Raw genomic sequence first — 27,532 nt, 5'->3', positions numbered from 1 at the left:
CTCTAACATGGAGCTAACAAGACCTGCCTCATAAAATTGTGGTGAGGACAAAATGAAAGAGCACATATAAAGGGCGACACCCAGCACAGAATATGTGCTTAATAAATACTGGTAGGCATTATGATAGTTACTAGGATATAAATCCAAATGAAACAGTGAGCTCTGAATCGAAAGGCTCTAGGGCCCAAAAGGTGACTAAACTGGAGAAATTAAACAGTTCCTCATCAATCACTGTTAAATGATTTCTCTCTGACAATAAGCAAATTAACTAGTGGCTAAAGTCACTTTCTCTGAGGTTACCTCTATTGCACCTTCAGTAAAACCAAAAGGATCAGTTCAAGAAAAAAATCTCCGAGAAGAGAAATGAGCCATACAATTTCAGCAATTTACCAAAAACAATTAAGAACCTCTTTATTTAAAATGAAGCCCCCTGAAAGAGTTTCTAGAAACTGAGATGGAAGCCATATAAAAAAAATACGGCAGATTTATTCCAGTTATTTGGAAAGCTGAAGCATGAGGACTGCTTGAGCTCAGGAGTTCAAGATGAGCCTGGGCAAGATAGGGACACCGTCTCTTAAAAAATAATAAACAAACAAAAAACTGATCTTAAAACAACCCTACAAACCAAAAGTTATACAGCTAGTATTTGTTGAGATGATGTTATTAAGCATGCATGATAAAAAAGAATGCTTTTTAGTTTCTAGATATTTGTAAAAATAAACTTTAAAAACTCTACCATGTATCTTTCAAACATAAGACCGTGCCATAAAATTAGAATGTTTCTGACACCAAATATTATGAAAGTGTATTTTCTTCAACTTAGAGCACTAGGTTAAAAAATTCTTATTCGGCCATTCCATAAACCTTTGCTTCAATCATTTAGTTAATTGAGCAAAAAGTAAAAATATTTTTGCTCATTCACTTCCATCAGAACAGAAAACAGTGTCAAAAGGGGAAGAAGGCTTTCAATATTGCTTTGTTGAATACCTGGATTAGACTGACCACCCTTTAAGATAGTTTTTGTGTACTTCAAAATCCAAACCAAGCCACATGGAGCAGCTGCTCACTGACCAACTGGTCTGCAGAATTCAATGAATGACAAAAGGTTACCTTAATTCAATAAGATAATCAGCATACATTCACCCACCACCCAGAGTCTAACCATCTGCAAGGCGGCAGAGCCAAATGCCTCTAAAACAACTGGCAGTGTGCAGACATGTCCTCGTGTCCCTCATGTCAATGAAATTTCTCTCTTAGCAACAGCTAAAAAGAAGCTGAACTTTCAGAAAATCTCAAGATATCATGATCCAACAACTTGTTAGTAAGTTATTTTGAGTGCCACTGAGATTTCCAGGCCAGATGGGTAATATGTTTTATTCAATTGAGTCTTGTACTGGGATAACAAAATGTGAGACAGACACGATCTGGATCCTTTCATTGTTCAAGAGGCAAAATGTCCTAGTGCCTTCCAAATAACAGCAGGAACAATGGAGCAAGAAAAAAAGAAGGAAAGAAAAAATATATATAGCAAAAACCCACTACAAGAGCAACTTCAGAGTAAGAAATCAATAATAATTAATTTTTTAAAGACCTCAATTGGCTTTATTTTGCTTCGAGAGTCAGGCAACACTGCAAACCATAAAATAGAATAAGTATTCCCCAACAGCAATTTAGACTGCTATATCTGACATCTGCCCTAAGCCAGGACACCACGCAGCTAACCATGCAGCTAGCTCTAGTTATCGAGACTACCAAATAATAATAATGATGATGATAAACCAATATACAAGGTTTAAAAAAGACATAATGGGCGCTATAACCAGTATTTAATATAGAAATTTACTTTCATTCTAACACATTACACTGAAATCACCTGAAACAGTATTTCCCAAAGTGTGGAATTCTATCACTAGTGGTACTCAAGATGCCTTGAGGTGAGACTTGAGATGTTATGAGGTGAGCTGAATCACACAGAATGAGAAACTTGTTCCCTTTTCAATTTTCTTTCATACCTTCCCATTAAGTCAAGGAGAAAGTCTCAGTTTGGTGTTAATATTGTGTTTAACGCCTCTAATGCTTGTTAATCTTCTTTTGAGAGAGCAGGCCTCAGGCTCAGAGCCTTGGCAGACAACAATATCCAGCTGAAACTTTTTAAAATAATAACTTTTACAGTTATCTTCTATTTACGGCAAGGAATGCTTGTTTTCCACTTACAATAATGATATAGACTCCTTTTTTTAGTAAATCTACTAAGATAAAGAAAATGAGGCAATTTAATTTTAAATAAATATTCTAATTACATTTATTTTTCCAAGTTTACACTTTGAAAAAATTTCAGCCCTACAGAAAAGTTGAAGCAGCATAATGGACACTGGTATGCCCTTCACCTAGATTCAACCATTAGGGGTCCTATCTTTTGCCTCATATCTTTATCTATATCTGCCTATATTCACACATATAATACATACATATTTTTGGTATGATTTTTGCTGAACCATTTGAAAGTAAGCTGCAAACATCAAGACACTTCACCATTAAATACTTCGGAAGGCATCTCCCAACTCATAAAGACATCCTAGATAATCAAAATGCCATTAGCATACTGAAGAACAATAACATTAATGCCATTAAGTTCCCTTAATATGTAATCCAAATTCAAATGTATCCAATTATCCCCCAAATAAGTAATTTTTTAGTATAGTCATCCCTTGTATACATGAGGGATCAGTTCCAAGACCTCAGACTATAACAAAATCCACACATACTCAAGTCTTGCAGCTGGCCCTGAAAAACCCACCGAGACAAAAAAATCAGCCCTTTGTATATGTGCATTTTGCATCCATGAATACTGTATTTTCCATTTAGATTTAGTTGAAAAAAATCAGCACGTAAGTTGACCAGTGCAATGCAAACCTGTGTTGTTCAAGGGTCAACTGTACTGTTTTCCATGCATGGCATTTGGTTACTATGCCTCTTTAGTGAGGTAATGTGAAAACAAGTATTAAGAAAATAATACAGGGGCTGGGTGCAGTGGCTCATGCCTGTAATCCCAGCACTTGTGGCAGGCCAAGGCATGAGGATCACTTGAGGTTAGCAGTTCAAAACCAGCCTGGGCAACACAGTGAAACTCCCTCTCTACTAAAAATATAAAAATTAGCCAGGCGTGGTGGTGCACGCCTGTAATCTCAGCTACTTGGGAGACTGAGCCAGGAGAATCGCTTGAGCCTGGGAGGTGGAGATTACAGTAAGCTGAGATTGTGCCACTGCACTCCAGCCTGGGTAACAGAATAAGACTCCATCTCAAAAAAAAAAAAAAAAAAAAAAAAAGATAAAATAATTAATATAGACAGTATATAAAACTGGTAAAAATTGTGAGTGAGGCACACTTTGGTTTGGGAAACTCTGAGCTTTTGGCTTGAAGGGAGTAGAGAGGAAGCAATCCAAATAATTAATTCAAAAAAGAAAGAAAATCTCTGCTATTAAACTAAACTCATATTTACAGCATACAAAGCTATGAAGGAAAACATGTAAGACTCTCCTTTTCTTCTGTAAGACCTTGAAAAAGGACTGAGCAAATCCAAAGATCATTGTCAAACTATACAGTAATATGCCAAAATGCTCTTCATTAAAAATTCAAAGCTGATACATGTTCAAAATAACTAGCTCATTTTTGTTATTGAATAGGCACTGTGTTAGGCCACCTAAATGCATAATTTCATTAAATTCTAATTAACAACCCTATGAAGAATATATAATCATTCCCACTTTACAGATAAGGTAAGTGAGACTCAGGGAGTTTGTGTGAGACTTTCCTTTCTTTCTGCTATTAGAACTTTTTCAAGAAGAATGTACTCATGTATGTCTTATATATCTAAAAACTTTTCAAAAGAAAAAATACCAAAAGTCTGATCCCAATTTCTGTTAGAAGAAATACATAAACGTAGGTATAATATTAGCTTACAAGTGCTTTAAAAAGCCCTGTAAGAATACATACAAACCACCAAGTGTGGCTGCCTTTGGAAAGCTGTTTTCAGAGAAGAACACACAGGGCCAATGAGGTAAAACTTTTACTCTTTACTTTATATACAATTGGACCTCTGTATGTGTGGATTCAACTAACCTTAGATTCAAAACGCCTGGGGTAGTCGAGGGCGGGGGTGGTGCCCACGCCTATAATCCCAGCTACTCAGGAGGCTGAGGGGGAAGAAACACTTGAACCCAGAAGGTGGAGGTTGCAATGAGCTGAAATCGCGCCACTGCACACCAGCCTGGGCAACAGAGAAAGACCCTGTCTCCAAATAAATAAATAAATAAATAAATAAAATACCTGAAGGGGAAAAAGTGGATGGTTGTGTCTTTACAGAACATACACAGGCTTTTTTCTACAGACTTGAGGTCAGGAGTTCGAGACCAGCCTGGCCAACATGGTGAAACCCTGTCTCTACTAAAAATACAAAATTAGCCAGGCATGGTGGAGCATGCCTGTAATCCCAGCTATTCAGGAGGCTGAGGCAGGAGAATCGCCTGAACCTGGGAGGTGGAGGGTTGCAGTGAGCCGAGATTGCGCCACTGCACTCCAACCTAGGCAAGAGTGAGACTCCATCTCAAAAAAATACAAAAATTAGCTGGGCATGGTGGCGTGCACCTGTAGTCCTAGCAACTCTGGAGGCTGAGGCAAGAGAATCGCTTGAACCCAGGAGGTGGAGGTTGCTGTGGGCTGAGATCGTGCCACTGCACTCCAGCCTGGGTGACAGAGAGAGACCCTGTCTCAAAAAAACAAAAACAAAAAAATTTTGATGGCTCAAGTGTGAATAATATTTACAAACTCATAAAAATATAATCACTGAATACATATACTTACCTACGTAAAAATAGTGTATATTGAGATGAGAGGGGCAAAGAGAAAGAGAAAAGTGTATGTGTATGAGGGACCTTTATCCTTATCTACACTTGCAAGAAGTCAATAGAGAATGTCTACAATTTAAAAACAAGAAACAACAGCATAAGAATATTACAGACCTCCAACTTCCCTAAATGAGGTTGAAAGAGTTGAAGATGCTTATCTGCAGGGCATAGGAATAAGGATGGGGAAATAACCACAACATTGTTATTTAGCGATGGCCATTAATCATTTAAAAATGTCCAAGTCATTAGTAATCAAAGAAATGCAAAGTAACTCCTAAGGATCCATTCTTCCCTCTACTACATTAACATGACAAAAGATAAGCGTTAGGAATCAATTAGATGCCCACACTCCCTTATACTCTGCCCATAAGTATAAATTGGTACTACCTTTTTGGAACAGTTTTTGATAATATGCTTCCAAAGCTTTAGAAAAAGAATTCATAGTCATGCCTCAGTATTACCTCCTTTAGCAATCTATTCTATGGGAAATAATTATCCACGAATGCACAAATTTTTAGTAGCGGTATTACTTATAATAGTAGAAGATTTAGGAGCACCTTAAATTTTGAAGGATAAAGACATAAATACTACGCGGCTATTTAGTCAGCTTCAAATAATAACGAAGAATATGGGAAAAGGCTTACAACAGATTTTAAATTTAGAAAGGAAGATACAAAATTATATAGCTCACACAGTCTTCTTTTTATTTAAATATAGCATACATATTTACATGTAGGATAAAAGGAAAAAAGACTGGAAGAAAATACACACTTTCAACAGTAGTTATCTTTACAGTCAAATTTGCAGTGATAATGCATCATCTCCAAATCTTTCTGTTTTTCAAAGTCTGTATAAGGAGCATGTGTTACTCTGAAAATAATAGACTCCTTTTCTGATTACTTAAATAACATGAGGTGGGGTGGAAGGAGCCACAAAGAGAAACGGATTCTAGCCATTCTTGGCCTAGGAGAGCAAGAGGAGAGGAGGTCTTCGTTAGAAGGTTATGAGGACATCAGTTTACAGCTTTTCCTTCCCAAACAGTATGGCAGAATGGAGTGCTGGGGGCTGCCATCCCTTCACTGCCTTGGAGTCTGTTCAGCTGACCTTTCTGTTGAGGCTGAGGACAAGCTCACCACCTCTGTAGCTCAGGCAGCCACTATCCCAGTGTGGTCGGTGCTATTATCATCCCTATTAGTCAGCTGAGGAAAACTTGGGATTTGAACCTAAGCATTCTGGCTCCAGAGCCACTTCCCCACAAGACTCCTTCAGAATGATCTCTAAAATCTCTTTTAGCAGGAAGCAGAGCCCTGACCAATAAACATCTGTAGATTGCTTCCTCAGCCACATAAGTAGATCCTACTTGTTCATCTATTAAAGAAGAAAGCATGTGATGCATGCTGGCATCACAGGGAAACTTCAAAAATTTCTAATGCCTGACTCCCACTCCAACATTTTTATTGAAGCAGCATGGAGGTGTGATCTGGGCATCTAACTTTTAAAAGCTCCTCCAGTAATTCTAATGTGCAGCAAAATTTGGGAACCACTGGCCTAGGTCAAATGACCTGCTGAAGGAGAGGAGGGGCAAGAAGCTCCAGAAAAATACTTTTTTGCATACAATTTCAGAGGTCTACAAACCCCAGAAAAAAGGGCTCCTTGAACCTTAGCTTTAAAACCCTGGACTTGGTGATCTCCAAGATCTCCTGCAACTCTAAAGTTTTATACCACATTTAAAGAATTACATAAATATTACTAAATATATTTATTACATAAATATTACTGAATTCGATGATTTTTGGTTTTCTATTCTGAAGCATAAACTCCAAATTTAATTAATCAATGGTTTCCCTTGGGATGTGTATTTAGAAGAAGTAAGGAAAGGAATTAGCACTATAACCTTACATCAGTACTCTTCAAACTGCTTAACCAAATGCAAAGATTTCTAGACAAGTGAATGGCTGCTATGAAGAGAAAGGCAGAGAAGAGAGGCCCATCGTCAAATCATCTTGGGTTAGGCAAGGTAAATTTTAGAACTGCTCAGGTACTGTAAATCTCAGACTATTATTAGCATCATTAATTTCTAGTAGAGTACTTCTTTCTTCCTCAGAACATCATTTGGGAAAAGCTACTTTAATGATATCATACTATAAATTTTAACAATCTTCTCAATGATGCCTATTATAAACACTAAAAAGGCACTTAAAGGCTCATGTTTATAAGAACCTAATATGAAACTATTTTCAATACCTTCTCATTAAAAGAAGTTTTCTTCATCAGGAAAATGAGGGGCAATGTAGTATAATGGTTACATGTACAGATCAAGGAGCTTGTATGCCTGGGTCTAAATCCTGGCTCTAGCTCTACCACATTAATAGCTAGGTAACCTTGGGCAAGTCCTTTCACCTCACATGCCTCAGCTTCTTCCTTTGTAAACGAAGAATGAATAGTCCTACCTTACAAACAGGTTATACACAAAGCACTTGAAGTAGTGCCTGCCTCATAGTAAAGCATTTTATAAATGCTGGTTGTTATTATTCATTCTTAAAATTTCAATTGCTCTAAAAGTGATGATCACTCCAATGGTCACTTGAAAAGGAATAACAGCTGTATGTATTAGCATGTTTCTTTTTTTTTTTTTTTAACCTTTGAGACAGAGTCTCGCTCTGTCGCCCAGGCTGGAGTGCAGTGATGCGATCTCTGCTCGCTGCACCTTCGGCCTCTGGCATTCAAGTGATTCTCCTGCCTCAGCCTCCTGAGTAGTTGGGATTACAGGTGTGTGTTGCCATACCCGGCTAATTTTTTTTTTTTTGAGATGGGGTCTCACTCTGTCACCCAGACTGGAGTGCAGTGGCGTGATCTCCACTCACTGCAAGCTCTGCCTCCCGAGTTCACACCATTCTCCTGCCTCAGCCTCCTGAGTAGCTGGGACTACAGGCGCCCGCCACAATGCCCAGCTAATTTTTTTGTATTTTTAGTAGAGACAGGGTTTCACCCTGTTGGCCAGGATGGTCTCGAACTCCTGACCTTGTGATCCACCCGCCTCGGCCTCCCAAAGTGCTGGGATTACAGGCTTGAGCCACTGCGCCTGGTCTTTTTCTTTTTTTTTTTTTTTGAGATGGAGTTTCACTCTCGTTGCCCAGGATAGAGTGCAATGGCGTGATCTCAGCTCACAACAACCTCCGCCTCCAGGGTTCAAGCAATTCTCCTGCCTCAGCCTCCCGAGTAGCTGGGATTACAGGCATGTGCCACCACGCCCAGCTAATTTTGCATTTTTAGTAGAGACGGGGGTTTCTCCATGTTGGTCAGGCTGGTCTCGAACTCCTGACCTCAGGTGATCCACTCTCCTCAGCCTCCCAAAGTGCTGGGATTACAGGTGTGAGCCACCACGCCTGGCACAGCTAATTTTTGTATTTTTGGTACAGATGGGGTTTTGTCATGTTTCCCAGGCTGGTCTCGAACTCTTGGCCTCAAGTGATCCTCCTGCCTCAGCCTCCCAAAGTGCTGGGGTTACAGGCGTGAGCCACCGTGCCTAGCCTCAACTGATCACTTTTATTACCATTTAGATATGTGGTAACTTCCATATTATGTGCCTAATACAGTGTTTTATATATTACAAGAACTCACTAGGTATGTGTTGATTTCACCCGAAGAAATGAGAGGCAGAAGGTGATAAAGTGACTACACTACACTCTGCCTGTGCACCAGGATTGAAACACCAGCTCCAATACTTCCTGTGTACTCTTGGGCAAGTCACCTTACTTGGCCTGTTTCTTCATCTGTAAAATTCAGTTAATAACAGTTCTTATCTCTCAGAGTTCATGCAAAATTATATTGTATATATTAAATGCTTAGAACATTACCTGGTATACAATAAGCACTAAGTATTTAATATTAATATCTTCTTGGATGTTTTCTGTACAGCCTTCAAATCTAGTATTAACTGCTTATAATGCACACTTCACAAGGCACAAATACACATTTTAACTATGCTTGTTTGCTTTTGCTATGTGTCACATACTAAATGGGGAACCTAAGTGGTCAGAGACACAAATCATGGATTTCAGGAGAGAGAAGGCACTTTCCACAAGATACACGTCAAAATAAAAAACAACCTACAAACCAACATGGCACACATATACATATGTAACAAACCTGCACGTTGTGCACATGTACCCTAGAACTTAAAGTATAATAAAAATAAATAAATAAAAATAAAAAAATAAAAACAACCAAAAAAGTGGTGTTCTCAATGCTAGCTCTTTATTTCATTCTGCTATAAAATTTTTAGAAGCGAGAAAAATACATACAATTTACACCTGATCAATGTTCTCCAAACTGCCTGCAGGCTTGTGTTCATACACTAGCAAGATTTACTGCTAACCAACATGCCATGCTAAATTGAAATCAAGATATTACACAATTTTCCAACAAAGGGGTGATTTTATAAGCTGGTATACATGCTCCATGAGGATGTAATTGTTGGCATCTTGCTACATTTCTGTAGCTGGTGGAAAATGAGATAAGTTAGGTTTATAGAGGGTCAGAAATCATCAGATGAAAAAATCATCTTTTTTGTCAGCTCTAGAAAACATATTTATTAAGCTAATTAGTTATTCTTCAACAATTGGATTAGTCAGAATTTCTAAAACCTTCCAACTAACTGTAGCTACTGCAGAAGACTCTGCTGAAAACATTGTGAAATGAAATAAAATGAAGAATTCTAGAGGCTCATTACCTTAAGTTTATGTTTATTTTTCTGAATTTTTACTAAAAACTAAAAGAACATACATCCATCTGCATATCATTTTTCTTTTTTAAATGAATGAGTTTCTTTTTCAGCCTATTTAGACTTCTCTAATTGAGGGTTCTAATTTAAATTATAGATATACACTGGGCACAGTGGCTCACGCCTGTAATCCCAGCACTTCGGGAAGCCAAGGTGGGTGGATCTCTTGAGGCCAGGAGTTCAAAACCAGCCTGATCAACACATTGAAACCCCATCTCCACTTAAAAAAAAATACAAAATTAGCTGGGCATGTTAGCAGGCACCTGTAATTCCAGCTACTCAGGAGGCTGAGGCATGAGAATTGCTTGAACCTGGGAGGTGGAGGCTGTAGTGAGCCAAGATCGTGCCACTGTACTCCAGCCTGGGCAACAGAGCAAGACATTGTCTAAATAAATAAAGACATAAAATTCTTCAGATGTTACTTAGTCTTTAAAATATCATCAAAGAGGCAGGGCACAGTGGCTCATGCCTATAGTCCCAGCACTCTGGGAGGCCAAGTTGGGTGGATCACTTGAGGTCAGGAGTTCCAGAGATGGAGTCTTGCTCTGTTGCCCAGGCTGGAGTGCAGTGGCACAATATCAGCTCACCACAATCTCCACCTCCAGGGTTCAAGCGATTCTCTTGCCTCAGCCTCCCTAGTAGCTGGGACTACAGGCGTGAGCCACCATGCCCGGCTAGTTTTTACATTTTTAGTAGAGATGGGGTTTCGCCATGTTGCCCAGGCTGGTCTCGAACTCCTGACCTCAGGTGATCCACGCGCCTCAGCCTCCCAAAATGCTGGGATTACAGGCATGAGCCAAAGAGCCTATCTTGATAAATCGCCTTGTATTTTTCATGCACCCAGTGGGCATTTAAATGAAAGACCCTTCTCTACAACTTTAAATGTACTTCTCAAAAATCATTTTGGGCCAGGCATAGTGGCTCTCACTTGTAATCCCAGAACTTTGGGAGGCCAAGGTGGGGAGATTGCTTGAGCCAAGGAGCTCAAGACCAGCCCAGGCAAAATGGCAAAACCCATGCCTATCAAATATACAAAAATTAGCTGGGCATGGTGGCACATGCCCCTGTAGTTCCAGGACCCTGAGGTGAGAGGAGTGCTTGAGCCTAGGAGGTCAAGGCTGCAGTGAGCCATGATCGCACCACCGCATTCCAGTCTGGGCAACAGAACAAGACCCTGTCTCAAAAAAAAAAAAAAAAATTGGCCATCCAAACTTCTATTGTTAAAAACTCTGAAGCTATTGAGTGCCAAATCCATTCTTCAGTTCTTCAACTAGCGAGTAAAGGGACATGAAGTGGAGGCAAGAGGCAGCCCCCATTCCTGCTCTCCTGGAAATGATTCAGGATGTACCATGAGACTCAAAACTCAGGTCTCTTGACCCTCAGCCTTCAGCTAGCATTACTCCCATAAACTGTGATTAATTCCTTTCTGGTTATTTTTTTCCTTTTTTTTTTTAATTAAGAAATAGAGTCCTGCTCAGTCACCCAGGCTAGAGTGCAATGACACAATCATAGCTCACTGCAGCCTCAAACTCCTGGACTCAGGCAATCCTCCCACCTCAGCCTCCCAAGTAGTTAGGACTACAGTTCTGTGCCACCATACTTGGATAATTTTTTAAAATTTTTTCTAGAGATGGGATCTCACTATGTTGTCCAGGCTGATCTCAAACTCCTGGCCTCAAGTGATCCACCTGCCTTGGCCTCCCAAAGCACTGGGATTATAGATGTGAGCTACCTGCACCTGGCCCTCTTTCCTTTCTAAGCAGACTTGATCATGGTTCACCATAGCCCAAAACCTTCAGTGATTTGCAACCCCCAATGCAAAATTTGATTTAGGTGACAATACTAAAAACCCTGTGTGGCAGGCAAAATAATGGGCCACCCCAAAAATGTCTACTTCCTAATGCCCAGAACCTTACATGGCAAAATAACCTTGCAGATATGATAAAGTTAAGGACTCTGAGATAAGGGCATTATCTGGATTATCCAAATGGGCTCAATCTAATAATATGCATCCTTTAAAAGCCGAGAAACTGTCCAGGCTGTGGTAAGAGGGAGATGTGACTGTGAAAGAATGGTCAGAGAGATGCAACATTGCTGGCTTTGAAGATGGAGGAAAGGACCATGAGTCAAGGAATATGGGCGGCCTCTAGAAGCTCAAAAAAGCAAGGGAAAAGATTCTCTCCTACAGCCTCCAGAAAAGAACATTACCTTGCCCTCACCTTGATTTTAACCTAAGAAACCCATATTGGACTTCTGACCTACTGAACTGTAAGACAATACATTTGTGTTGTGTTAAACCACTAAGTTGCTGTAATTTGTTACAGCAGCAATAGGAAACTAATATACACTGGGTGAAAGGTTACTCACATGCTTTCAAAGTATCATTGCACAGATTACTTGTTAATTACAAAAGGGAAAAGGTGCCTTTATAAACAAAGATCTAGCAGATGCCACCTTAACCAACCGATAAACTAAGCACCACCAGTAATGAGACAAGCTGAAATTATTTATCTCCTGGTATCTCACAAGAAGAAATATACAACATCCCCCATACAGTATTTTTTCTTTTCTTTTTTCTTTTTGAGACAGAGTCTCACTCTGTCACCCAGGCTGGAGCACAGTGGTGTGACCTTGGCTTACCGCAACCTCCGTCTCCTGGATCCAAGTGATCCTTCTACCTCAGTCTCCCAAGTAGCTGGGACTACAGGCACGTGCCACCACGTCCAGCTGATTTTTTTGTATTATTTGTAGAAACGGGGTTTCACCATGTTTCCCAGGCTGGTCTCAAACTTCTGAGCTCAAGCAATCCACCCATCTTAGCCTCCCAAAGTGCTGGGATTATAGGTGTAAGCCACCACTCCCAGACCTCCACACGCTATTCTTGTCAAAAATGTTTACTCTGAATCTAATCATGAGGACACAGTCAGACAAATACTAATTGTGGGACATCCTACAAGACAACTACCCTAGACTCTTCAAAAATATCAATGTCTTCAGAAGCAAAAAGGAGGGAAAACTGTTCTCTATTAAAGGTGACATGACAGCCAAATGCAACATATGATCTTTGGTTGGATCCTGGATGAAAAGTCAAAAGTGAGCCAGGCGCAGTGGCTCACGCCTTTAATCCCAGCACTTTGGGAGGCCTAGGCAGGTGGATCACCTGTGGTCAGGAGTTCAAGACCAGCCTGGCCAAACTGGCGAAACCCCATCACTACCAAAAATAAAAAAGGTTAGCCAAGCATGGTGGCACACACCTGTAGTCCCAGCTGCTCGGGAGGCTGAGGCAAGAGAATTGCTTGAACCTGGGAGGTGGAGGTTGCAGTGAGCCGAGATCATACCACTGCACTCCAGCCTGGGCAACAGAGCGAGATTCCATTTCAAAAAAAGTCAAAAGTTATAAATGAGATTTTGGCGCCATTTGGGGAAATATGGACTGTCAGTTAACACTCATTCCACTGCCGAATTTTCTGCATAATAGTATAGTATATAAGAGAACATTTTTGATATATTATTAAGTATTTAGGGGTGAAATATAATATTCGTAATGTAGTTTCCAACAGTTCAGTCAAAATTGTGAATATATAAATGTGCTGTATATATACGCACACCCATGTATAAAAACATATACATATACACACACACAGGAAGAGAAAGAATGTGGCAAAATGTTAAAACTGGTGAATCTATGTGAAAGAAATAGAGTGTTTACTGTACTACTCTTTCAATATTTCTGAAATACTCTAATTTTATAAATTATAAAGGTTAGGAGAGAAGTATCTTCCTAGCTCCCTCCATTCCTGCCTTTCCCAGGTCTGCTCACACACTGCCAGGAGTCTACCTGGAACAGCTGATGTTCTTCAAACAGCCAATACTCTTCCACTAGCAGATCCTGTTTTCTGCTGCTTTACTCACAACTCAAGGCTCAATACCTAAAGCTGGGTTTTGTTATAAGACAGAAGTGTTTACAATACTAATTTTGAAAACAAGTTGGTCAAATATCAAATGGGAGTCATCTTTTAATGGCCTTATTACTAGATTTTAATATGTTCTTAACGTTTCTCTTTCCCAATATAATGTTTATGATCTGTTTCTTAAACTTCATCATACCCATAGGGTGGCAAGCATGACAGAGAAACCTTGGACAAAAAGCAGGGCTGGTCACATCAGAAACTACTAACAGAAACAGTCAAGCTCTGCCTCTGGCTCTCAGCCCATATCACTCTGAACACCCCAGGCAGCCCAGACCAAGGCTCACCTCCTTCCTGCAGGCCTCACTGCTCTCCATATGGCAGCTCACTGACATCAAAGAAGACGGAAGAAACTATCTAAATTCACCAGGCTAGTTCCAATCCTTCCCTTGAACTGTGGAAGAGTCACTGATATCTCAATTACCTCTCCTGCAATAGTACCTTTTTCCCTGCGTGCTGAGATTTTGCAATGCTAAAAAGGGGGGTGAGAAGTGTATACTGGACTAACAGATGGAAGATTAACAACAAAAGACCTACTTGATGGGGAAACAAAACTACAATGTTTGTATACCTATAATAGTAATACTGAGGAAGAGAAATGGAACTTGTAAGTAAAGTTAGGTTGCTCTTCGGTAATGCCTGTCGAGCTACAGACAGGAAAAGACCCAGCAGGGTTTCTGTGTATGCCTAGGCTGTTTCTAATAGAAAGGACAAAATAGAGCCAAAACATCTGTTAACCAGTTAAGTTTGTTAATGAAACCAAATTGCAGCTGGTTTATCAAAGATCAAAAGTGAGGCAAATTAGAGAAAGGATGTATGAACAAAGCTGGTTTCTAAAAAATAGTGGCTAAAGAATTCTAAACCCACTTGTCAAATTAACAAAAATCCTTCCTGGATTTTGCTTAGACCAGTGATTAGTATTTATTTTGTATCTTTGCAGAGACCAGCCTCATAGTTTAAATCTAGTATCGTTCATTCTAAAACTTTGTCTATATTGCTCATTTTGCAGATTTATCAAAATATCACCTTTCATTTAAAAAAACAGAAAAAACATACACTCTACATAATATTACACTAATTAAAAGATTCACTTATATAAGGAAAAAGAATATGTAGTTTGCAACTGTTGGAGACTTCTCTGGTAAAGTGCTTCTGCCCCAAGCAGAGGCATATGTACATTTAGCATTTCACATATACACTGCCACAACTCCTTCTCTTACATGTACAACTTTCCATCACCACCCGAAGACAGAGAGATAAGCACACCCACTCACAAAAACATACTTCCCTCTTGGCCCTGCTAACTCAAAATGTCACATGCAAATTACATGGCTGACGCATTTGCTAACTTTAATTTGGTGAGCTAATTGATGTTTATGTACTCAGAAACATTAATAGATTGGAGAGATCAAAGTACCTGAGAAGATTCAGGTTCATATTTTAAATGCTAGTGTGATCAGAGAACAGTTTCACGTAATCTACTGTAGTTTAAGGCACAGGGCCAAGAAAAGGAAGTTTACAAACAAACAAAAAGTGAAGAATTTTACAATGAAAACACACTGCTACTGTCATGATAAAACAAACAATGGGCCGGGCGTGGTGGGGCATGCCACTAACCCCAGCACTTCGGGAGGCTGAGGTGGGCAGATCACAAGGTCAGGAGTTCGAGACCAGCCTGGCCAATATGGTGAAACCCTGTCTCTACTAAAAATACAAAAAAATTAGCCAGGAGTGGTGGGGCATGCCTGTAATCCCAGCTACTCGGGAGGCTGAGACAGGAGAATTGCTTTAACCTGGGAGGCGGAGGTTGCAGTAAGCCGAGACCATACTCCAGCCTGGGCAAGACAGCGAGACTCCATCTCAAATTAAAAAAAAAAAAAAATAGGCATTTCTTATATATTAAAAATAAAAGGCTGAGCACAGTGGCTCACGCCTGTAACCTCAGTACTTTGGGAGGCCGAGGTGTGTGAACTGCTTGAGCTCAGGAGTTCAAGACCAGCCTGGGCAACGTGGCAAAAGCCTATCTCTACAAAAAATACAAAAATTAGCTGGGTGTAGTGGTGTGTGCCTGTAGTCCAAGCTACTTAGGGGGCTGAGGTGGGAGGATTGATCATTTGAGCCTGGGGAGGTCAAGGCTGCAGTGAACCATGATTACACGGCTGCACTCCAGCCTGGGCAACAGAGTAAGACTGTCTCAAAGAAAAAAAAAAAAAAAATTAGCCAGACATGGTGGTGCACACCTGTAGTCCCAGTTACTCAGGAGGCTGAGGTGGGAGGATCAAGGATCACTTGAGCCTGGGAGGTCGAGGCTGCAGTGAGCCGTAACAAACCACTGCACTCCAGCCTGGGTAACAGAGTGAGACCCTGTCTCAGGAAAAAAAAAAAAAAAAGATGAAAGAAATAACACACAAAGATAACACATATAAAAAGAATATAGACCTTCATTTTTGAGAAACATTAAAACGTACATTTGCTAAATAATGTTTGAAGAGAAAGGATGAATAAAATATTTGTCATTTAAGACAAAATCAGAATAAATCAGCAAATAGTACTTAACTGTTAAATAACTTCAAAGCTGTAGAATATAGATTTTCTTAGCACTGAAAGTATCACAAATGTAGCTGGGAATACAAGAGTAACTCCTGAAAGCTGCTGATCATTCAGGTCAGGATCATGTGTTACAGTAAAGGTATCACAACTATCAAATCTATCCAAGATCCAAAGAGTTAAAAGAATGTTTAACATTCATTTGAACAATCAAAAATCCTCTTGACATAATGTTTCTACTTTACCTGAAGCCCATTTCATTAGAAGTCTAGACAAGTCCCATCTTGATAAAAGCTCAAAAGTGGAACACGCTGTCATGCCTCAGAGTACAATAGAAAGACTCATTCACCCTTCATTTTTTATCTTTCCCTTGACCCAACTAACTAGTTTGAGACAATTCATGTGCTCTCTCAACAATGTCTCAACAACTGGTACTACCTGCTCACAAAAGCAGTCCTCAGACACGGCTATTCTGAAGAATTTCTGAAGCTTAATTATAAGAAGAACATGAACTGCAATTTTTTTTCCTTCCATGACCCTGGAACAGCAAGTATTTGATCCACCTCATCTTTCACATTACAATAGGTTTCTGTCTGACTTTAGTGATTCTAAAACTGACTTTATCTACACCAATTCCAAAATGCAGGTTATTCTGAAGAGCATATTTTACAATATTTAGAGATTTATTCGATTTTCAGTTAAATACACATAATCAAGCACTCTTCGAGAAAGATGACATCTGCAACACAAAGGATACCAATTCAAAGGAAAACTAAGAAGGTCAACAGAGAGGAGGACATTCAGGCTCTATAATTAGCAGATAAAAAATATACACATTTCTGCCAAAAAAGATCCAGAGTCGCCTGAGACTATGAACAGTTCCCCTAGGGCGGGGAGACTTCTGGAAGCTGCATCCAAGAACAACATGGACTAATGAATGGTCCTTCATAAAGCACAGGCTATTGGAAAAGCTCCAGAACAGACAAGGAGGGTCTGCTCTAGGGCAGGGTTAAGGGGACTGAAGAGGAGAAAACAGAATGGAGAAAACAGAAGAAAAGAAAATCTAAAAATTAACTTATCTAATTCATGTGTGTATACAACTCAAGCAACTGCTGTAGGATATACATTTATCTTCTATTTATAGAAATATTTCATATTAATAACAGTGCCAAAAACCCTAACAAAGTATCTCTCTAAAAGGGGCAGGAGAAATAGAATAAACAACTGAATAAGCCAAGACCACACATGACAAGAGTCCTACGTTTGTCTTTCAACCCCATTTCTGATCATCTGAACTCCTTTTAAAAATCATTTTGTGGCCTGACACGGTGGCTCATGCCTGTAATCCCAGCACTTTGGGAGGCCGAGGCAGGTGGATCACTAGGTCAAGAGATTGAAACCATCCTGGCCAACATGGTGAAACCCCATCTCTATTAAAAATACAAAAATTAGCTGGGCGTGGTGGTGCACACCTGTAGACTAGCTACTCCAGAGGCTGAGGCAGAAGAATTGCTTGAACCAGGGAGGCGGAGGTTGTAGTGAGCCGAGATCGCACCACTGCACTCCAGCCTGGCAACATAGAGAGACTCCGTCTCAAAAAAAAAAAAAAAAAAATCATTTTTATCAGCCTGACCAACATGGTGAAACCCTGTCTCTACTAAAAATACAAAAATTAGCCGGGCATGGTGGCACACGCCTGTAATCCCCAACTACTCAAGAGGCTGAGGCAGGAGAATCGCTTGAACCCGAGAGGCGGCAGCTGCAGTGAGCCAAGATTGCACTACTGCACTCCAGCCTGGGCGACAGAGCAAGACTCTGAATCCAAAAAAAAAAAAATCATTTTGATTTTTTTCTTATTGACAGTATCACTGTTTTTGTAATTTTGTTTATGTTTGAAGGTTTTTTGTAAGATTCTAATACAATTATTTCTTCAAGAGAAAAAACATCAGAAGCCCTACTTGATACTGAAAGTGTCCCACCTTCCAATTACGATGCCAGCCTAGAATGAGAATTCCTACATTATGTGCTATACTGGAAACAGACCAAGACTTGACACTTAATAAATTTTATGAAAACATTCTCACTAAAGTGAAATACTAAGGAATTTATTTTAAATGGAACTAAACTGATTTTATAAAAATGCTAAAGCTCAAACGTTCAAATGGAATCTTAATGCTACAATGGGTGCAGTGATAACGGAAGTCTCTCTTAGAATATGTGACTTTCCAAAGTCCTCATAATCTGACCTAATTGAGCTTTACGACTTTTAATGAGAAACATTAATACTATCCTTTAGGAGTTCCCTCACCAAGTCAAAGATAAAGTTTTATCTTCAGTGGTTTAATTCATTTCCATATCACCTCACCGAAGAGAGCTTTCTTAAATAAATACAAAGAATTTATGCTAAGAAGCCAGTGTGGTAATATCCAATTTGAATTCTAGACTATCAGAAGATGTGCAATTACATTTCAGAAAGGAAGCAGCCCTTCTATTTTAACTTGCATTGTATTCCTCCTAGCAGTTATGCATCGGAATGATGATGATGTTAAATCTAATTAGACACAGACTTACTACTTTCTCTACTGCCTTTCCATATTGCTAATATTATAAATAGTATCTACTTTAAAAACTATAATAAGCTCATTGCATCTACCAAATTTAAAATGCTGGAAATCTATTTGTTGGGGCAAAACTGCTTCTAATCATTTGAAGCACTGGAAGAGATACTTTTACTGTTAATAAAAAGCCACCACAGGCCGAGGCAGGTGGATCACGAGGTCAGGAGATCGAGACCATCCTGGCTAACACAGTGAAACCCCGTCTCTACTAAAAATACAAAAAATTAGCCGGGCGTGGTGGCTGGCGCCTGTAGTCCCAGCTACTCAGGAGGCTGAGGCAGGAGAATGGTGTGAACCCAGGAGGCGGAGCTTGCAGTGATGCTGCGAGATCATGCCACTGCACTCCAGCCTGGGCGACAGAGCGAGACTCCGTCTCAAAAAAAAAAAAAAAAAAAATGCCACCACTGTTGACCAGTGTACTGCCCAGTGGTAAAGAGCTCTGAGGTCAGACTGTCTCATCAGAATCGTGGCTTCACCACTCACTAGCTCTATCAGTGACCTTGGGCAAATCACTTAAGCTTTCAGCCTCATTTTTTCATCTGTAAAATAAGGGCAATAATCTACCTCCCTTGCAGTTATTGTGACAAGTCAAGGAGATAATAAATGTAAAGCACTTGGAATAGTGCCAGCATTTAACACTTACGAAACGTTAGTTATTATTCTTACTATTTTTATTTTGTTTTACATTTAATGTAACTGCTCAAAAAAGTAACCAGAATAACAGCTTCTTTGAAAGTCATGGCCAGGCACGGTGGCTCACACGCCTGTAATCCTAGCACTTTAGGATGCCAAGGAGGGCGGATCACTTGAGATCACGAGTTCGAGACCAGCCTGACCAACATGGTGAAACCCTGTCTCTACTAAAAATACTAAAATTAGCCGGGCTTGGTGGTGCGTGCCTGTAATCCCAGCTACTTGGGAGGCTGATGCAGGAGAATCAGCCGAGATGGCACCACTGCACTCCAGTCTGGATGACAGAGCAAGATTCCATCTCAAAAAAAAAAAAAAAAGTCATTAGGCCAGGCATGGGGCATAGTAGCTCACGTCTATAATCCCAGCATTTTGGGAGGCCAAGGCAGGAGGATCACTTGAGGCCAGGAGTTCAAGGCCAGCCTGGCCAACATTAATGAAACCCCATCTCTACTAAAATACAAAAATTAGCCCGGTGTGGTGGCACACACCTGTAATCCCAGCTACTCAGGAGGCTGAGGCACAAGAATTGTTTGAACCTGGGATGCTGAGGTTGCAGGGAGCCAAGATCATGCCACTGCACTCCAAACTGGGTGACAGAGTGACACTCTGTCTCAAAAAAAAAAGGCATTAGTTGACTAAATTGTAATTGAGATCACTCCATTTCTGAACTGTTTTCACTTATATCATAAATTTCCTCCCACAATGCAATGCAAAGCAAACTCTATGGCTTCAAGCACATCAAGAACAATGATAATCTTTTCAAATATATTAGAAAAAGTCTTATATACAGGAAATTATAGTACAATCAATCTACATATGAATCCAAGTTCATCAGCCAAAGGAAGAATAATCATAGGTCAACAATTAGCATATTATGATTTAGTATAAGAAACTCAAACTATTTTAAAATGGCTACTAGGCATTTTGGGTGCCTTTGACAAAAGATGTAGACCAGGAGTGTCCAATCTTTTGGCTTCCCTGGGCCACACTGGAAGAAGAATTGTCTTGGGCCACACATAAAATACACTAACAATAGCTAGTGAGCTTAAAAAAAAAAAAAAATTTAAAAACCACAAAAAAAGTTGTTGATGTTGTTGTTGTTGTTGAAACGAAGTGTTGCTCTGTCGCCCAGGCTGGAGTGCAGTGGCTTGGTCTCGGCTCACTGCAACCTCCGCCTCCCAGGTTCAAACAATTCTTGTGCCTCAGCCTCCTGAGTAGCTGGGATTATATGCCTGTGCCACCACATCGCGGGCCAAAAATCTCTTTATGTTTTAAGAAAGTTTACGAATTTGTGTTGGGCTGCATTCAAAGCCATTCAGGGCCACAGCTAGCCCATGGGCCATGGGTTGGACAAGCTTGCTATAGACCCTAGCCATAGAAAAACATGCGGAGGCCGGGCACAGAGGTTCACGCCTATAATCCCAGCACTTTGGGAGGCCGAGGTGGGTGGATCACCTGAGGTCAGGAGTTCGAGACCAGCCGGGCCAACATGGTGAAACCCCGTCTCTATTAAAAATGCAAAAATTAGCCAGGCATGGTGGCACGCACCTGTAATCCCAGCTACTAGGGAGGCTGAGGCAGGAGAGTCACTTGAACCTGGGAGACAGAGGTTGCAGTGAGCCATGATTGTGCCATTGTACTCCAGCCTGGGTGACAAGAGTGAAACTATGTCTCAAAAAAAAAAAAAAAAAGAAAAGAAAAGAAAAAGAAAAAGAACAAGAAAAGAAAAATGTGGATACACACATGACTTTACACTCTATTTCAGAGGATTTGTGGGATACCCACCCGAGTTCATTTGTGGATCCCGGGCTAAGAATTTCTATTAAATTTACTTCGTGAGTTTACATGGTTTTAAACTATTAAACCACTTTTAATTTCAAAGGGTAATACATTATGTTGTAATTTTCTCACATTTTTTAATAAAAAATGCTATTTTATTTATTTATTTATTATTTTTTGAGATGGAGTTTCGCTCTTGTTGCCCAGGCTGGAGTGCAATGGCGCAATCTCGGCTCACTGCAATCTCTGCCTCCCAAGTTCAAGCAATTCTCCTGCCTCAGTCTCCCCAGCAGCTGGGATTACAGGCATGCACCACCATGCCCAGCTAATTTTGTATTTTTTTAATAGAGACGAGGTTTCTCCATGTTGGTCAGGCTGGTCTCGAACTGCTGACCTCAGGTGATCCACCCACCTCGGCCTCCCAAAGTGCTGGGATTACAGGCATGAGCCACTGCACCCAGCTGGAAAAAAATGCTATTTTATTAAAGAATACAAACATGTTGCCAAATTTGTTTAAACTGATTTTTATTTATTTTTGTTTTTTAAGAATCAAATGATTACTTAATAGAATTAGTCTCCAAATTTCATCAAGTAAAAATTCTAGAAAACATTTCTCAGCTTTCCTCATTATAGCATGATGCTAACTAAACAATTTAAAGATCAGCATCATAAAAAGAGCAGTAACAATTGCCTGCTAAGCAATAAATTACTCTGCTCTCAATCCTAGACACTTTCAGACACGAATTTTCCTTTAGACTAAAAATACTTCTGTACAGATGCCGCCTGAAAAAAATATGATAAGGTTGGCAAGAAATGATGGGCAAGGTTAAAACGAAGGATCAGAACAGACTGTGGAAAATTTGTACTGACTCTTCCATCACAAGTAAATGTATCCCCTGGATCACAAAATTATTGAAATATACTATTAAATTGCCTAAAGCTGCCTGAATTAGTCCATGTACCTGTTCATTATAAAACCTTAACATACCTTAGGGTAGTGTATATATTTTTAAAAACAAAGATATCCAAATCCATCAAGAAATGGCTCTATAGTCCCTTAAGGAATTTCTTCATAGTATAAGCTTTTATAAAAAATATTTAATTAAGGCTGGGCACAGTGGCTCAGGCCTGTAATCCCAGCATTTTGGGAGGCCAAGGCAGGTGGATCATGAGGTCAGGAGATTGAGGCCATCCTGGCCAACATGGTGAAACCCCGTCTCTACTAAAATACAAAAAATTGGTCAGGCATGGTGGCACGCTCCTGTAGTCCCACCTACTCAGGAAGTTAGGGCAAGGGAATCACTTGAACCTGGGAGGCGGAGGCTGCACTGAGCCAAGATCATGCCACTGCACTCCAGCCTGGTGACAGAGCAAGACTCCATCTCAAAAAACAAACAAAACAAAACAAAAATATATATATACATATGTATTTAATTAAAAGCAGAGGTGCCTGATTTGGCTGTGTCAGACATATGAATTAAGGATTTAAGTGGCTTTTTGTATTTTCTTTTAAACAAATGTTATTAAGCAGAAAATCTGATAACTTTACTTCTTTCTTTAGGCCCACATTCTGTCACAGAGAACTAGAGGTTGGTTACACAAACACAACAACCACCTAAGGATCAAATAAATGTGGCAGAAGACTAACAAAATAAAAATATAGTTAACGAATAAATGTTGGTCGGGCACAGTGGCTCATGCCTATAATCCCAGCACCTTGGGAGGACGAGGCGGAAGGATGTCTTGAGCCCAGGAGATCGAGACCAGCCTGGGCAACATCGCGAAACCTCATCTTTACAAAAAGTACAAAAATTAGCCAGGCATGGTGGTGTGCACCTGTATTCCCAGTTACTTGGGAGGAGCACTTGATCCCAAAAGGTCAAGGCTGCAGTAAACCATGAATAAAACCACCATTTCTTTCTTTCGTGTTTTTTTTTTTTTTTTTTTTTTTTTTTTTGAGACAGAGTCTCACTCTGTCACCCAGGCTGGAGTGCAGTGGTACGATCTCAGCTCACTGCAATGTCTGCCTCCCGGGTTTAAGGGATTCTCCTGCCTCAGCCTCCCAAATAGCTGGGACTACAGGTGCCCCCCACCACACCTGCTTAATTTTTTTGTATATTTAGTAGAGATGGGGTTTCACCATGTTGGCCAGGCTGGTCTCGAACTCAGGCAACTGGCCCACCTCAGCCTCCCAAAGAGCTGGGATTACAGGCATGAGCCACCGCGCCTGGCCAAAACCACCTTTTCTTTCTTTCTTTATCTTTGGGACAGGATCTTACTCTGTCGCCCAGGCTGGAGTACAATCAAGGCTCACTGCAGCCTCTACCTCCCATGCTCAAGTGATCCTCCCACCTCAGCCTCCCAAGTAGCTGGGACTACAGATGTGCTTCACCAAGCCTAATTCTTTGATTTTTTTGTAGAGACAGGGGTCTCACTATGTTGCCCAGGCTAGTCTTGAACTCCTAGGCTCAAGCGATCCTCCCTCCCTGGCCTCCCAAGGTGCTGGGATTACAGGCAGGAGCCACCTTGCCCAGCCAAAACCACCTTTCTATCAACAATGATTAATGTTTTATAACATGTATTAATAAAATTAACTGATATCAATATATCTGCTCACCCAAAAGAGAATAAACCCCAAAACTAGACATGAACTATAAATAACTTTCTGCTGCTCTACTTTGTGTTTAGTTTGGGAAGTAAATACAGTAGCTTTGAAACAGAAAAATCTTACTCAACCAAAAACTTAAAGTGGTAGCAGTAATGTAAGGAGAATTCTGCCATATATTTATAAATACCATAGAAATAACATAAGGCCCAAGAAATCAGAGTATTTTAAAAAGATACTGTATGAGACAAAATAAACATTCACCTACAACACAGAGAAGTGGACAATAAAAAATGACTTTATATTGAAATGAGGGATTTAGGTGACATATTAAAATAACTTCTTAAATGCACAGATTATCGGCCGGGCATGGTGTCTCATGCCTGTAATCCCAGCACTTTGCGAGACCAAAGCAGGTGGATCACCTGAGGTCACGAGTTCGAGACTAGCCCGGCCAACATGGTGAAACTCCGTCTCTACTAAAAATACAAAAATTAGCTGGGCATGGTGGCATGTGCCTGTAATCCCAGCTACTAGGGAGGCTGAGGCAGAAGAATCACTTGAACCCGGGAGGCAGAGGTTGCAGTGAGCCGAGATTGTGCCACTGCACTCCAGCCTGGACAAAAAGAGCAAAACTCCATCTCGAAAAAAAAAGCATAGATTATCACCATTAAAATAGGAAGTCTAGCTGGGCATGGTGGCTCACGCCTCTAATCCCAACAGTTTGGGAGGCCGAGGCGGGCGCATCACTTGAGGTCAGGAGCTTGAGACAAGCCTGGCCAAGATGGTGAAACCCTGTCTCTATTAAAAATACAAAAATTAGCCGGGCGTGGTGGCAGGTGCCTGTAATCCCAGCTACTTGGGAGGCTGAGGCAGGAGAATCGCTTAAACTTGGGAGGCAGAGGTTGCACTGAGTCAAGACTGTGCCACTGCACTCCAGCCTGGGTGACAGAGCTAGATTCTGTCTCAAAAAAAAATAATAATAGTAAAATAAGAAGTCTGTAGATTCTTCTTTGAAAACAGTAATAAAGAGAAAAATATACAATGGCCTTTCATAGATTTCTGAAATATATATGACCCTGCCTGGATGAAGGAAGATCAATATTATCCTTCCTGGTCCCTTCAGGCACCAACCAATTAGCAATTAGAGCTTAAAAACAAACCACATGACTCTTCCATTAAATTCTCGGCCAACCAGTGAGGAAGTCCTCCACACAATGCAATACAATATATACATTTTAAAATACAAAAGCCTGCTCTAAGGCAAAACATTCAATTTTATCAAACTTTATTCGGAACGTTTGTCCACATAAAACTTAAGTGAAACTGTAAAAGACAAAAGGACAGTAGTGAGAATGCACGAACATTACTCCTTCGCTTACCTGGTCTTTCTCATGGGGTAGAAGGCTGACAGGTGGGAGCGAGGATGGGAATGCACTGGGATACTGAGGTGCCCCTTTGCAATCTAAGCTCCCATAATTGACCCTGTACTGCGGTCCATCTTTCAGTAACCTCCCATTATTCACAGCGCGTTTGGCCCCCAGTCGTAGCCGCTGCTGAAAGGCTGGGTTGTTGGTGGTGCTTGTGAGATCACTTTGACTTCTGAGATACTTCTCTATGTTCTTCAGGGAGGAGCCATTTGGCTCCTCAAGTCCTTCAATTGCTCTCCTTAAAAGTTTATTCCAATCCACATTGCGGAGATCATTACATGATCCTCTAGACCCCTTGGTTGACTTAGGAAAAGTGCCTGGTTTAACTGATGAAAAGCGCCCAGGGTTGTCTGGGTCCTTATAGGAGGCAAGGCCTTTGTTGGTGACTTTGAGAACTGAGCCATCCTGAACACTGAGTTCCAGCTGTTCAGAGACTGTCTTCTTATCCAACCCATGGGAAGTACTGACCGCATGGCAGATTCTCTCTTCAGAGGGCCTTTGCTTTTGCTTTTTTATTTTCTGTATAGCTTCAAGAATCCACTCTGTATAAAGTGGGTTTGCAAGTTTTACCATGGTTGACAAATGACTTCTTCAACACAAAAGTTACCCATAGAGGTTCTCTTTGTATTTAACAGAACTTGCACATTTGAAAGTCATTTACAATTCAACAAATGGATAGAGTATTCCAGACTGTATTAAGCAACATCTTACAAACATCCATCCTTAAGAGATTCAAAAGCAGACAAACAGGCAATGTTGATGGTTGTCTTATTTTACCAACAGGAAAGACTGCATTCGGGTGAAGAACATCTTTAACTGGGAAATCAAGACCTTAAAGGACAAAAAGAGGGGAAAGTCTCTTAATAATGAAGCTTACACAAATAAACTAAAAGATTCTTTAGCATGACTTTTTCAGACACAGAATGACCACAGAAGTAATGACAGGCAGATATTACATAACACAGAAACAGTGACTATATTTTTCAACAAGAAATTGGGTCACAGTCTGAGAAGAAATTGTTTTTAGAATGTTTCACTTCTCTATATGAAGTCATTTATGAGGCATAATCACATCTAAATTATACATTTAATTGTCTTTATTGAAATTAACAAAATTATATGAAAGTGGTTTGAGGTATATGTCTGCCATAAACATAAAATACACATCAAAGAATAAGTCTATGATATAAAAAATCTGATGAAAGTACATTAAACTTATTTCAAGAAATCTTAAACTTAAAAAAAAGAGTAAATAATCCTGCTTTCAGCTAGGTATTGTATTTCCCAAGTCTCATACATAAAAAAACTTCCTATCTAGCTCTACTTTGTGTTTAGTTTGGGAAGTAAATACAGTAGCTTTGAAACAGAAAAATCTTACTCAATCAAAAACTTAAAGTGGTAGCAGTAATGTAAGGAGAATTCTGCCATATATTTATAAATACTATAGAAATAACATAAGGCCCAAGAAATCAGAGTATTTTAAAAAGATACTGTATGAGACAAAATAAACATTCACCTACAACACAGAGAAGTGGACAATAAAAAATGACTTTATATTGAAGTGAGGGATTTAGGTGACATATTAAAATAACTTCTTAAATGCATAGATTATCGGCCGGGCATGGTGTCTCACGCCTGTAATCCCAGCACTTTGCGAGACCAAAGCAGGTGGATCACCTGAGATCACGAGTTCGAGACTAGCCCGGCCAACATGGTGAAACTCCGTCTCTACTAAAAATACAAAAATTAGCTGGGCATGGTGGCATGTGCCTGTAATCCCAGCTACTAGGGAGGCTGAGGCAGAAGAATCACTTGAACCCGGGAGGCAGAGGTTGCAGTGAGCCGAGATTGTGCCACTGCACTCCAGCCTGGACAAAAAGAGCAAAACTCCATCTCAAAAAAAAAAAAAGCATAGATTATCATCATTAAAATAAGAAGTCTAGCTGGGCATGGTGGCTCACACCTCTAATCCCAGCACTTTGGGAGGCTACGGAATCACATCTCCATCCCTTTAACAGAGGTCTATGATACCCTCTAACCCACAAGTTGGAAAATTGAAAATAATATAGTAACATAACCCTTCACCTTTAAGTAGTAGACCATTCTAGTTATCTTAATACCCAGTTAGCTCATTAAACAGCTCAGTACAAAGAAGGTATATACAAATCTGATTTCCAGGTGGACAATGGTATTTGTTCTGAGAG

At 40.2% G+C, this 27,532-nt stretch overlaps 1 protein-coding gene across 3 annotated transcripts in view; it reads right to left on the bottom strand.

Annotated features, from left to right (window-relative positions):
• Window positions 1–27,532, bottom strand: part of KAT6B (lysine acetyltransferase 6B) — a 207,006-nt gene that overhangs the window by 163,276 nt on the left and 16,198 nt on the right. For all 3 annotated transcript variants that reach the window (XM_030797859.1, XM_030797858.1, XM_030797860.1), the window contains exon 3: window positions 25,281–26,159. In XM_030797859.1, the coding sequence (XP_030653719.1) occupies window positions 25,281–25,901 (621 nt within the window). In that variant the 5' untranslated portion in view covers window positions 25,902–26,159. The remainder of the gene's footprint in view (window positions 1–25,280; window positions 26,160–27,532) is intronic.

This window comes from Nomascus leucogenys, chromosome 18 (genome assembly GCF_006542625.1).
Source record: "Nomascus leucogenys isolate Asia chromosome 18, Asia_NLE_v1, whole genome shotgun sequence".
In the NCBI taxonomy this organism is placed as follows: Eukaryota; Metazoa; Chordata; class Mammalia; order Primates; family Hylobatidae; genus Nomascus; species Nomascus leucogenys.
Note: the sequence above shows the minus strand (reverse complement) of the source record. Positions and strands in the feature narration are given on the sequence as shown.